This window comes from Ciconia boyciana, chromosome 6 (genome assembly GCF_034638445.1).
Source record: "Ciconia boyciana chromosome 6, ASM3463844v1, whole genome shotgun sequence".
Lineage (NCBI taxonomy): Eukaryota > Metazoa > Chordata > Aves > Ciconiiformes > Ciconiidae > Ciconia > Ciconia boyciana.
In genome coordinates, this window is record NC_132939.1 from 45,770,954 (window position 1) to 45,785,167 (window position 14,214).

Genomic DNA, 14,214 nt, shown 5'->3' on the forward strand with positions numbered 1-14,214 from the left:
TATAGCAACCTGTCAAGTCAAAACCCAGAAATACTACAGCAACCTGTGGAGAGAGGATGAAAAAAAGAAAACACACTGCAAAGCAGTGTGGCTAAATATCCGTAGCAGCTGTACAAACAGTAAACCAGTTTGAGTCCTTTGCAGACACACTGCTCAACAAGGCTCAATACAGTCTGCCACTCTTGAGAGGTCCTCACAAGTCAAGGATGCTTGCCAGCACTGCCAAGATCTGCATTTGGTATCAGGTGGGACTGCAAGTCTAAATTCTTCTTTTCCCGTGTTTGTCCATGGACCTTTTCCATCAATCTAACTACACTGACGAGCATAATGGATACTTACTTTTATTCCAAGACAGTTTTATCAGTACAACCAGTGAGTACATAGATATATGGGCATAGGAGAACCTTTCTGCATAGGGACAATGTTTCTAAGTAGCACTACAGTAATGTAACTCAGAGTATGCTGTGGGATTGTATTTAAAGAAATTCTGCAAATGTAGTCACCATAATCCTCCCAGTTATGCTCTCAGGGGTCATCCCATAAGATTTCAACATCTTGTAATCCTTCAGCAGCTGGCTGCCAGAGAGCTGGCCCAGTGATTGCTCTGCTCTTCTCTGACCCCAAGCACTTTTTTATTCTCCACGTAGGACGTGCTTTAGACTGACTTAAGCCACACAGGACCAGCTAGCCCGAAGCTCAAAAGGATATAAAAACTCCAGCATGCTCGTCTCAGAAATTTGTTCGTCTTCTAAATGGCACCACACACAGCCTCCTCTGCCACCTACTCTCCTCCCTAAGGCATCTCCCACACTGTTGTGCACAGTGGACACAGCAATCATTTGCAGGAACTTTTCTCTGCCAACAACTTCCATTTTCTCAGGCACAGGTTCTGTGCTGGGGGCTGGTTGACCCCAAATTCTCATGAGCCAAATGCATAGTACCAGCCATCAAAATTCAGCATCCAAACCAGCCAGGACTGTCCCAGCCACAAGGCAACTGCTATTCCACACAGCTGGCTCTTGGGTCTAAGCAAGCTATGTCCTCCTAAGATGGAAACGTTTAGGCTTTATGCCTGTTCGCAATGTCACGCCTTCAAACCAAATACCCATTTCACACCAGCTACTACTCTGCCAAACACCTTTACATTGATACACTGCTAGTTCTTAGAAATGCACAAGCACCATTTCAGGGCTGTTGAGCCAGCACATCTTACAGTCAGGAAGGTAAGAACACTAACAACACAACTTGACCTTTAGGAGGATCTGATATTAACCTAAAATGCCCTCCATTGCTGGGGCTGGGGAAACTTCACTTCTCAGTCTCCTGTTGCCTCTAATACCTATGCTCAGAAGCTGGGTCATGCTGTCCTAGCGAAGAAACTCACACACTAGGCTCCAGTTCCCAGAGTACAGAATTAATTTTGGTTGATGTTTTTCTTTTTTTTTCCTCCCCTAACACACAGAGCTTCACTGGAATTGTAGGTTGCATACAGGCTTTCATCACCGCTGGGAAAAGAGCTTCCCATCGTGAGCCCCAGATCTACAAATGGCATCACATGAGTGCTGGGAAAGGGGAGCCTGCAGCACAGGCAGCCAGGGGACATACCTCCTCGTAGTTCTTTGCTTCAACTCCATGTTTCATATCCAGAATCACAAGCTGGTCCGGCATCCTCCCTGTTCCTGGAACCATAATGAAAGGATTCATTGTGCAAAACATTCAGCCTGCCAGGAAATCACCAGCTCTCCCCACCACTGAGGAAGAACTCACAACAACCCTCCCCTCCCTCCATGTCTGCAGCTAACTGCGGAGGCAGCACAGTCCAGCCTAAAAATACAGAGACTTCACAATAAATCCTGGCTGAAGGAGAGCCTCCCAAAGATAATGAGAACAAGCTGTAACTAAAAGCGCTAAGTGTGTGTAGGATGCAAATCACTGTAAAAACTGCAGAGGATTAGAAGATGAATACCAGCTGCTATGAGACAGCCTGGCAAAAGACAAGTTACCAGAGGGACAAATATTCAACTGGGAAGCCCACGTTCCTCCTAGCAGGAAGCGCACCGGCAACTTGTCAAGGTTACTGGGGTTGTGAATGATTTTACATTCAAAAGAGCAGAAGGTAAACTGCTCTAATTGAGGAATACAGCATATGGGGACTACTGACCCTTGCATGCTGCAGTATCTGCAGAAATGAAGGCAATCCCTTTACCAACGTATCTTTTCAGGGAAAGAACAGCTCAGATGTCCAAGACCTACACTGCTAATGCAAACCCCAAGATGGCAAGAGGCTTCTGAAGCCGGGAAGACACCACTTCAGAGAACTGCCAGCCGGAGCCACACAAACAGCAAGTAGGATAAGGCTGCGGTCAACAGCACAGTAGGTATCTTTTAAGGCTGTAGCCCTCAAGCTAAGGACACCTATGGCTCATAGCTTCTTTTAACTGCTACAAACTGTCACATCTGAGAACATTCACAAGAGGAAAAAAAAATATATATATAGCATAGGCATATAAGATACCCTAAAGAATGTAGCACATCAGCTGACCCGAGTATCATATTCCACCACACCACCCACCAAGGAAATGTCTGTACATAACACATTCCCAAATCCCAGCACGTTGGGGCATACCAGTTGTCCTCAGCTGGCTGCCAGCAAAACACAAGGTCTGAATTCACTTGTACTATGAATTTCAGAGTCTTTATCCAGGAGCATGTCCAATACTCACACTTTGCCTTAGGAGGCTGCCAGGTGGACATTCCTTCAGTCCACAAACAAATTCAATGTCCAGGTTACACTGGGTTACTCCAGTCAGAGCTAGGAAGATACTCCAGATGTTCAATACAACATCCCCAAATTTTCTCTCTACCCACTGAACAGCACTTCAACACCAGAGTAGAATCACCTCCACCTTCTACTGTTAGCAGAACATGGAATAACCTACTGACGCAATGGTCCATATCAACTACAAATGGTTTCTTAAATTTCCTGAGGGATACAGGAGCTCAAAATTCAAACCCAGCTATGTAAGAGCCCAATGGATAAATTAGGATTAGGATGGAATTTTTTGGTTTTCTTATAAAAAGACCAGTTACTGTAAAAACAAACTAAAATCCCAGCACTGTTCTTTAACAGACAGGTTGTATACAGCCACCCAGTGCTCCTTTCTCCAACCACAAGTTTTGACCACTTACACCATACATATACCAGCATGCCTGGAGACTGGCAGGTAGGACAGCCAACAGTAGCTGCAGAAGAAAATTCAAAGCACACAGTTCAGTGAGAGGTTTTTTTAATGTTGTTTAAATTACAGCAACTTGGGTGGAGAGCTGGAGCTTCCAGGAAGAGATGAGAATGATGAAAAGGCCAGTGAACAGGAGAACAGAACTGGAAGGATTAATTTGTCAGGCTGGAAGGGAGAGCTGCCAAGAGGCAGTAAGCAAGCAGAAACCTTAGAGCTGCTGGGTGCAAAGGGATGGAAAGCAGACATTCTGCAAGAGGTTAACATTGTCAGGGACTGATCTGGAAAAACTCAAGCTGCTCTTCTACAAGTTTACTGAGCCCAAGGCACTAGGCAGCTCTCTTCACACTCATCAGATCCTCAGTAACTCCCTGCTCCTCCTGCAGCCAGGGTTCACCAGAGCAGACTGATCATCAGCAAAGAGAAAACCAGTTAAGTCTCAGAGATCTTGAACTAAACTGATACCTACATCCCCCAGGAGGTCTTCAAGAAGTCATCTCATATGAGCACAGAACTGTTTCCTGGGAGATTAGGGGAGCTCCTAATTTGCAAAGTCAAAAAAACCAGGATGGTTGAACTGTATGTCAAAAAATTTTCCCACAGGAATTCCAGAAAAAATGAGCCATAACACTCTTAAGAAAGTTCGGGAAAAAGATTACAGAAGGAGCAAAGAGGTAAAGATTAGCACACAGGAAGAGCCCTACAGGGGAGCATGTAGTGCAGGCCAGGCTGTTCATCTCAGAGATGAGCATATGGTGGCAAGAGTAAGTGTGCCTGGGAACAGAGCACTGGTCAGGAAGACAAGACCCTTCCACCCCAGAAGAGGGAAAAAAGCCTGTCATGCAAACACCTACAGCTCCAAGAAGCACCCTAAGAACTCCTCCACTGTGATAAGGTGGACCTTCTAAATAGGATCTCCTTCTCACTTCCTCTTCCTCATTTCTGTGGTTAAGGATTGAGAAATCCCAGTTGCTTAGGCCCCTCAGGTCCTAACGGCTCTGGGCTTCCTCTGCCAACAGTTTTTCTCTTCCAGTACTCCACCAACATCCCCCCTGGCTGCCACGTTACAAGTCCTGACCCCTCACTTGATGAAACTGTGGAAAAAAAAAAACTTTTAAAGAGAAACATGGGGATACAACAGCACTTGGTCAGTTCCCCCAGTCCCATGCTGACCTTATAGAGGAAACAAGGCACTTCCTTGTGACGTGGTTACTTCTTCCACAGAACCTTAATCAAGTCCTGCAGATGATCAAGCCTCACAGTGACACCTCCTTTACTTGAATACTTCCTTGATTTCCAGCACAGGCATGGGAAATCTGGAGATACTCACCATGCAGCATCTCTCTTTAGCAAGGAATTTGGGGCATCTGGGTCCAAAAAGAAACTGACAGCTTGGAAGCCTCTAAAGAGACAGCCTCCAGAAGAGGATCCAGCTGCTCAATTGAACAGCTCTAGATTTTGGCACCTCAACGCCCCACTGGTCATCAGGTAGAAGATGCATTTAGAAATATTTTGTCCTCATCAGTACTAAAAGCTTTAAAACAAACTTGCAACGATACAAAGGAGCCAGGGAACAAACATTTGCTACAATCAAAAGAGCTATAAGGAGCTCAGTCTAGGCAAGAAACATTTGGTCACAAGCACTGAAATAAGAGTCTAGACACAACTAAAGAAAGAAGCCTTTCGCACTTCAGTGTGTGATCACATGGCAGCTATGAAAGGATTTGTGGGACTGTCTGGAGACTTCCCAAATACCCAGGTGTTGGACAGTATGAGTCACTATTGCCTGCCTGTCTCGATGCGTTAAGGAGCATTTGGAAGCCCTACCTTTGGAGTGAAATAAAAGCAAAATCCTGAGCGTTTGGGGTCACTGTCTTATCTGTAAAATACTGTAGAAGAGGTGTTACAAGCCAGATCCCTCCCAGTCCCAGCAAAGAAGATAGCCTTCTCTTTCTGGAAAGTTCTCTTCAACTTGCCAACTATTTGCATCTTATACGTGGAGCAGAACAGCAAAACAGAGGCTGCCTTTCAACAGGTATGAGGAATGCTGCTAGTGACTGCTCTGTGAAATGCTCTGGGATCTTTTAGGGTAAGACTCAAGAAGAACTGGGTCCAGGGAGCAGAACTCTGACAGCGACCGTGAAAAGACGTGAGCACCTACGAACTTGCACGCGCTCACACCACCGCAAATGAGACTGGAGCCCATGTGTTAGCTGTTTTCAGCACATTTGTCCTGAAGTTGAGCCCAGCCACTCAAAGCAGCACACACGTCACACTCACGGGAAACAAGCCTCAGCACTCGTTAGGCAACCATCCCTGCAGCACAAATGCAAGGCTGACGTCCTGCTCATTTCCCCTTCCCTTTATTGACCACTTAGAGAACAATTGCGGGTGCAAACCAAGGCCACGTTCTCTATACACACACACCCCCCAACCCCAGAAAATGGTTGCTAACCTAATACAGGATTGCTGCCAAGTACACATTGTGGAGAGACCACGTTCCACCAAATGGGGAGAGATGGTTGGCTGGGGAGAAAGACAGGGTCCTGGAAATGATGGCATCCTGCTCTGTCCTGGCTCAACTGCAAGATGGGGAGAAGCATGAAAAGGGCAAAAGAGCTGTGGTTTCCTCCTCAGTACTGCCACTCATTGCAGCTGCGGTGACCTCTGCGAGAGGAACACACGATTCCCCTTTCAGAGGAAACCCAAGCGCTCTATACGACAGCCACAGAGGATTACTTAACTTCAAATGCAACACCGACAGCAGATATTCTGCAGTGAGACTGCCCACAGTCTCCTGAAGATCAACTTTAAAAGTCAACAGTGTTCTGTGGACCACACTCAGGATCACTTTACCCATACCCCTAATCCACACATCTAGATGAACTTGTTCAGAAGCTAGAAGCAGCCAACAGACCTTTCACTTCACTTACCCACAGGAAGCTTACTCTCAAAACAGGCCTCAAACATATCATAGTCTTCAGTGGTGAAGGCAAACTTGCCCTTAGTGGCATCCTCCTTGGCATACAGGATGTGCCCAGCTGAGTCAGTTATCTGTAAAAGAGACAACGAGGGTGAGGAACACCGTGCTTCGCTGCCATGGGCTCACACTGCCTGTGCTACGCAGGAAGAGTTCTCATAGCATCCCCTTTGGAGCTGCTGCATTCTCCTTTCAACAGTTTCCCTCCTTTGTCACAACTATATCAATTCCTCTCTTCCTCATCCCCACTCCAGGAGCTGACAAAGTCAGAGTGTCCCTAAGGTAATTATTGACTCTTAGATTAAAGAAAAAAGAACCCCACCAAAAAACAACCAACCAACCCCAAAACCACACCAATTCCTCTTCCTCCTATAACCTCTGAACAGAGACTACATTTGGGAACTCTAGCTGAGACAAACTGTTATTTATTGCCTTCTTTTTGCAAGTAAAATTCATAAATTCCCATAGCAACAGAGATACGGAGAAGCATTATGGGACAAAAAAGACTCAATCCCCAGAAGATGAAATGGAGAAGAGCCCATCTATTCCTCTAGAAGTGAACCATCAGCATGGCCCCGAGTTATACAAGGTGTGGGTGCCAAGATCTGTAAAAGCAGCCACTTCAGAGGACAATTCAGACTACACAGACAGAATAATGACTGCTTTGCGCTAAGTCTACGAAATTACTAAGAATAGGCAAAAACTGTAGAAGGTCTACAAAAATGCTTCAACAAAGAGCAAAAAAAAAGGACACACATTTCATGACGCAGACTTGAGAATCATTGTGCTCAATTAAAGGCTCTGTCCAGTTGAAATACTCTGACCATGGAGAGGGGTGAAAAAACTGCAGCCGTTACAATAATGCGTGAAAATCAACAGTGTGTGTTCCACTGGAATGCTTCCCAGTTTCCCTGAACTCTGTCCTTCAACAGGTATGTCTGAAAAAGCATGGGTGCTAAAGTTACTAGGGGTCTTTGAAAGTCTTAGAGGTGAAGAGACTAAAAAGCTCGGGAATAATTTTAAAGGTATGCAAGACAGAAGTACACAAAATAATTTGTGGTATGGAGAAGGTAAGTCAGACATTCTCCTTTACTCCATCTTACAACAGAAAAACAGCCTCATTTCCCTGTACAAAGGCCATACAAAAGGGCTATGTACCCAAAATTATTCTAAGGAAACACTCTTCTTTCTTCTTATTAGAAGACCTAATTAACTCCCTGCCACAGGATACCACTGATGCCAGCAGCCTGCTGGACTCGGAACAGGTGCGGACCTTCACAAGGATAATGAGAGTTGCTGCATAAGGCAGGAAAAATAAAGTATATAGATCCCCATGCCTCAGGGTATAAACCACAGCAGGCGAGACTTTAGGAACAAGCTTCCTCTACATACAGATTACCCCGTAGTTGTCTGTTATGGGATTTGTTGTAGCTTCCCCTGCACCATATGGTATTTGTCAGCATCCGAGAACAATGAGGAGCACCGCTCTCTTCCTGTGCTGCAGTTCCTGCTCAGAGCTCTACCTGTATTCAAGCGGCAAGCAGACGAAAGCACGCCTGCGCAGTCAGGCACAGGCAGCTGCGTCACCATCCCCCTGCCACAAGCCACCTCCTGTCTGGAGGCCACCAGACTATCGGAAGCACCCAGCTCAAGTCAGCAGGCCCTGCTGGAGTGCTGGACCGTCTGCATCTGACCACGCAGACATGGTGTAAAAGCATGTGTTTTGGCCACCATATGGTGCACACTATTCAATGGAGCAGTCCTGATTAACCAAGACGCTAGCCTCATCAGGATGATATCATATAATTGGCACACCGGGTTCTCCATCCCAAGAAGTGGTGACAAGAACACAGTAAAGAAAGCTCTCAAATGTCCCTATTATTTTGAGCACTATTCCCTTAGGGCTTTGTAGACACCGGAGCTAATCTTTAGCTAGAGGATATTACGCAGCTCGATCCATTTTTGCCCTTTGCAGCTCTAGCAATAGCCTGCTCATGAACAGGACTCTGGACAGTAAAAGCTCTGCTATCCGCTTTCATCAAAACTGAATAGCATTACCCAAATCAGCCAAATACACTGCCCATTCAGCCGGGCATGCGGGGGCGGGAGAAGCTGCTAATAGCCCAGCCAGAACGTTTGTGGGGGAGTTGACCTGAAAGGGATTTTTCATGCTATTCTAACGTTATTTACGGTAACGCAATGCCCTACAGACAGGGCATTGTTCGCCCTTGACAAACAGCCTGACGGTTCCCCAAACCGCCAGCCTCGACAATGGGGCACAGGCACGTGGCCGGGCCCAAGCGAGACCTCAGCCGCCCCAACGCCGCCCCTTGGCAGCCAGCTGGCAGAGCCTGCGGATTCCTCCAAAACAGAGGGTGCCACTGTTAGCACTGGGGTATCACACACAGAAAACTTAGCTCACCGGCAGGAACCGAACTGAGTCTGGCCAGGATTAACTACCAACCTCCTACATTCGGTGGCCCGATCCAGGGGACTGAAGCAGACCACCAGTCCAGAAGGAGAGAGACCACCTGCAGACATGATGTCCTGAACTAACCCTTCCCACAAAGGCACAAAGAGAAAGTATGCACCTAGCAGAGGGGTTACAGCACTCACAATAGGCCCAGCATGGTGGGAGGCCACAGCATACCTGAACAGTAAGAAGGAAAGCAAGAATTGCATAAATTATGATTTCTCCTTTGTAGCTTTTCAAACGTACAGGACTTTTTTTTTTTTTAATTTTTATTTTGCAGTTAGAAAAAATTAGAACTTCCATGAGCAGTCCTACCTGGACACCAGCTTCAGCAGCAAAGCCAGACTAAGACTAAAGCGTGGGATTAATTGCTTCCCCACCTCCCTAGACAAGTCCTCTGTCATAAAAGTGAGTTTTGGAAGAGACTGTGGGGTCAGCTGACCTAAGAGTGGGCAACCACGGAACCAGTAGGCTTGACCACCAAGCAGTAAGAGACAGATGGGAACAGGCACTCGATCTGAAATACATGCACCTTACCAGGCAAATACTACAGCAACATTTTAAAGCATTAAAGCTGCTTGGCTCTGCCTATACACAGGCAAGTTTCCTCTTACAAATGATGTAAGAACAGCAGAACAAGATTTTTAAAAAAGCAAGACTCCAGGAACAGCCTTGTCTAGCCATAACCAAGCACAGCTGCCAACAAACCAAGGCCTTTGGGCGTCTGTAGGCAGATGCTGGAAGGGCAACTTGATTTCAGGAGATCTCAAATACTCACTCAGTAACACTGAGTTCAGAGACTCCTGAGCAGAGCACCCTGTCTCTGCCTGTTTGCATGCTTACTTTTGAAGCCTTTGGGAGCTGAGACAGAAATACAAAACAGGCAGAAAGCTGTGAGGAACTGACTACGTAGCAACGGACCTTACTCAGCTAGGTGGGAAATTTGAAGAAAGCCTGGGGAAGGCCGGTTGTGGGCAGAATTAAAGTGAAACTGTTGAAGTTTCAACAGCTGCTTGTCACATAGGTGTGTTACGTATATTCTGCTGACCCTTCCCCTATACTCCCTAAAGACCCTTCAGGATCCTTTTCTCCCCATAGCAAACACCTGCCGCCTCAGACTCCGCGCGAGGCATGACACAGTAAGATGGGAACAGCCATGTTGTGCACCAAAACCTGGTTTCTAAGCCCCCACCTCGCCCTCGCCCTCTCCCTGCGGCCTGCTGCTCCATCCCGCCGGGCCGGGCCGGGCCGGGCCGGGCCGTGCGCGGGGAGGGAGCCCTCGGAAAGCCACGTCACCGGAACTCTTCCGCCCTCACACGGTGCCGGCGGCCCTAGGCCGGCCTTACCGCAGCGGCCCATCCCGCCGCTGCCTTCGGAGGCCTTCGGCGTGCGGATCGTACGGCGGCCGGCGGGACGGGCCGCTGCGACGAGATCTTCGAGGGGAAAAAGCTTGTATTTGGCTCAAGCCAAAATCCTGCCCCGCCCCCGTGCCACCCAATACCCAGATGGCAAAGGCCCTGGGCGAGCCGGCGGCCCCTGGCACAAGGCGAGTGCTGCCCCATCCCTCCCCCGGCGCGCCACAGGCGGGAGCCCACGCGCGGGCTGGTGTCACGCGTGGAAAACGTCACCCATCCCCGCGCCCCGCCCCCGCGCGGTCGGGGGGCGGGGCCACGCCGCCCGCCCCGGCCTACCCCCACTGCCCCCCCTCCGCCTGCCCGGGCGCCGCCGCCGCGGCCGCACCTTGAGGTTGGCGGAGGGTCCGGTGGAGGAGCCCGGCGGGGCGGTGATCTCGTACTCGCCCGTGACCAGCGTGTCGCGGTGGATCTCCTCCCGCAGGCACTTCCGCGCCTTGCCCGGCAGCTGGAAGGAGATGGGCCGCGCCGGGCCCACCACCAGCAGCAGCAGCAGCGCCAGGAGCGGGGCCTGCCCGAGGCGGGGGCGGCCGGGCAGCGGCAGCGGCATGGCGGCGGCTCCGGGTGCGGCGGGCCGGGCCTCCGCCTCCGCCACACGTGACCAACGCCGCCGCCTGCGTCACGGCAGGGGCGGGGCCGGGGCCGGGGCGGGGCTGCGCGAGGCGCCCGGCGGCGCGGGGCGCTGCCGTGGGTTGTGTTGCCGTGGGTCGTGCTGCCGCGCGCGTGGGGGCGTCGCCCCCCGGGTCCCACGCGGAATGGGGGCTCGGTGTCCTCCCGGCCGCCTCCTCCTCGAGGTGCAGATGTGCTGGACTTAGGGACCGAAGCTTGTCCCTTCGGGTGGGCTATTTAGGCCTTAAATAAACGATCAACGGAGTGAATTAATTAGTCGGAATGCTAATGATTGATAATGATTTCATCCATTAAAGAAATGAAAAATTAAAAAAACTCGAACCGTGCTCCAGTGCGGAGGAGCGTACTGAGGACAGACAAGCAGTCTGAATGCCCTGGAGCCTTCCGCAGCGCGGGGTGCCTCCCAGGCCCTTCTCTGGGGGATGCACTTGCTGTTGAGTTATTATTTTTTCAAACTTCTGAGTATTTTCCCTCCTGTCTTCTTCAGCCAAGACAATTTAGTTTTATCGGATGTCTCACTTCTTTGGATCAGCATCCTGCGCATACGATAGCAGCAGAGGTACGCAAGTGGTTTTGACAGCAAATACAATTATGATGATTTTCAAAGGTACTCGGAGGATTATGTTTTTCTCTTCCTTTCCAGCATATGCTCAGATCTACTCTTTCTTTTTTTCCTCTTGCTTTATTTTCCTCGTTAGGAAAGTAGCATTAAATAACCCACCAACCAGCCTTGAACCACTGCTTCCCCTGGCACCACACCACCGGCTTCCCTCCCTTCTCAGCTGCCTCCCCCGGCCTGCGGTGCTGGCCCTGCCCAGGGACCGCAGGGAGCGGCACTGCTGGCGAGAATGTGCACGAGTGGGAGAAGCAACTTGCTTGGGTGTGTTGAGACATAAGGAAAGGTAGGGAGAAAGAAATGCACAATAACATTGCTAGAAAGTAAAAAAGCTCCTTTATTTCTATTAGCTTGAGTTAAAAAAAAAAAATTACACCATTGTTTCACTTTTATTTCTCAAACATCCCCGGTCCTCTCTCATTGGCAAAACATGTCTTTAATGACAAGCAGGAATCAGGAATCGGTACAAACTTCAATCTTGAGAGGCTTAAACCAGCAAACTTAATGCCTGGATGTTCATGTGGAGATCAAGACAGGCCATGCTATGGCCAGAGCAGTTCAAAGAACAGCTTTGTGCCTTCACATCCTTGTGCTCGTATTTACAGAGACAATACGGTGAAGCCTGGCACACGAAGGAACAGAAACTAAGCCCAACTGTACAGTGATGGAGTGACCTCCTTGCTTGGACGGAAATAAAGAGAACCCTCACCAAAAAAACTCCCAACACTAGACCTTTGCCCTTCATTTAAATGGCATTTTGGGGAAACACAATCTTCCTTAGCAGAGCATGTATCTTTCAAGTGAAGGTCGACTGTGCTCAAATATTAAGTCCGTTACTTCACTTTAAGCTCCAGTTTATTGTTTGAAATTGGATTTATGGTCACTTGTTGCACATTTCAATACATCTTTATTTTTCTAATCGGTTCACAAACCTTTCTTTACTTGAACAATTAAATTATTTGGAAGCTTAACCTTAACAAAATAAATATGTAGCTCTTTCTGCAATATGTCAAAGTATATTTGCACAATGAAAACATTATTTCCATTGCAGCACTTAAGGCAGAAATAGATACTATTTCACAAGCTTTAAGAAACCTAGATTCCTAGAATCTGAAGATATGAAATGTTGTAATGTTGTACCACAAAATTCCTGATGAAACACGCACAGCACGACAAATCTCTCCGTGCAGAACATTCCTCATAGCAATGATATGTACCCAGCCTTCTAGCACATTTAAAACATTCAATAATGCCTTATTTTCTGGGGCAAATATCAGAGAAAGGGGCTCATTCATGTTAAGGTAGCCTCATTTTCTAAAATCAAAGTGTGAAGTCAACCATTGAAGAGCAAATATATAACTGACTACAATCCCTTCCTATTGTGGCTGTTTTGTCACAGTACATTTTTAGTACATTTATGACTGACAAATTTATCCCCCAATTTCTGTTGTAGCCTTCTCTCATGTGGATGTGTTATGCTAGAAACTGCCGCGCAGGCAAGTTCAGATCTAATTATAAAACCCCATCAGAAACGCTTTAGTGCTTTAGTGTGTGGTGAAAGAGAGTAGTACTGAGCTGCTGCCAGTCTCTTCACAATCCCCAGCTTTTCACTTTTTAAAGCACTTAAACATGCAATGGGGCAACCTTCCTTGAGTGTGCAAAGTAAATTCTAGCAGAGGGAAAGCATTTTAAGATCCCTTCAGCTGCAGGTTTAGAAATAACAGTCTTGCAGGGACATGCCTTAACGCTTCCACATAGTGAAGGCTGGCAAAATGAAATGCTTCCTGTAATTCTGAAACACTTAACAGAGGAGGAGAGACTGGTAACTTGTTACACAACTATCGAGATGAAGCGATGACCTATTTCAGCCTAATCTGCTATGTAACGCCTTGTGGGAACAGGGCAATTACCTGGGAAGCAGGTACTCGTTCACTGCCACCAACCTGTGGACAGATGGGTGTATCCCCAAAGTACATATTACCTTGGCATCTGCCAATCACGATACATAGCCAACATTTAAACCATTTTGGTCAGCTAGACTTTTTATATTTCCAAATATCCCTAATGCAGTTTCATTGCTGTCTTGAAAATAATGAAGAGAGCAATGAATTATTCAGCTTTCAGCCCTGTGTTAACAAAGGAGCACTGGACACCTTTGGGCATCTCTCTAGTTTGAGGCAGCGATGGCCACTGAGAAAAATATGCCCTTTCCCACCAAATTTCTAATTTTTTCCCAGCTGGCAAAGAAGTTCACAGAGTGTTGGCAGTAGTTAATTTTTGCCATACCAAAATGTATCTTTTATCTACAGTAAATGGCAGAAAACAACACTAATTTGCTGTCTCCATGAAACAATGTGTATGAATGTGTGTGAATGATGTAATTAGACTTTTTTTTACTGTTTCTGCGTCAGCTGCTGTGGCATTTCTGCATTTTCTTCTTTTAGACAATAAAAAGTTGAAACAATTTTCTTAAAAACTATTCTAGACTTACTTTTGTGTGCTAATCCTTTTGCATTCTGCCTTGCACCTGGCAATCCACTACAAGCTACTGAGAAACTTCTATAAAAACTACATATGCTTTACGATGCTAATCGCTGTTTTCACTAACCATGCAAAATTATTCATCCACTTCTTCTGGAAAGTGCAAGGCCTCTTCTTTTAAGGGGCTATATTTGAACTCATTGCTGGGATATAACCATCACTGTCACCATCGTGATCACAATCCAGATAGGGACGTTATTCAATCAACTAAAAATAAATCAGTGGCTAAACAGCCGTAAAACAGCATCGCGCTGCTCTGCCTCCCCTCTAATCTGTCCCAGAGGCCCCAGGTACTGTGTGCTGGCCATATTGCTAAAATATATAGT

General features: G+C 47.4%; 1 protein-coding gene and 1 long non-coding RNA gene across 4 annotated transcripts in view; one reads left to right on the forward strand and one right to left on the reverse strand.

Moving 5' to 3' along the window:
• TMED10 (transmembrane p24 trafficking protein 10) overlaps nt 1–10,651 on the reverse strand; it is a 15,798-nt gene extending 5,147 nt beyond the window's left edge. Inside the window, exons 1-3 of the mRNA XM_072865591.1 lie at nt 10,430–10,651; nt 6,170–6,290; nt 1,606–1,679 (exon numbers count right to left, since the gene is read on the reverse strand). Coding sequence (XP_072721692.1) covers nt 1,606–1,679; nt 6,170–6,290; nt 10,430–10,651 — 417 coding nt within the window. The remainder of the gene's footprint in view (nt 1–1,605; nt 1,680–6,169; nt 6,291–10,429) is intronic.
• LOC140653479 (uncharacterized) overlaps nt 1–13,758 on the forward strand; it is a 23,671-nt gene extending 9,913 nt beyond the window's left edge. For 2 of the 3 annotated variants that reach the window (XR_012043124.1, XR_012043126.1), the window contains exons 3-5: nt 1,463–11,290; nt 11,430–11,633; nt 11,953–13,758. This is a non-coding gene — a long non-coding RNA (uncharacterized lncRNA). The remainder of the gene's footprint in view (nt 1–1,462; nt 11,291–11,429; nt 11,634–11,952) is intronic. The other variant, XR_012043125.1, reaches the window with a different exon arrangement.
• The last annotated feature ends 456 nt before the right edge of the window (nt 13,759–14,214 follow it).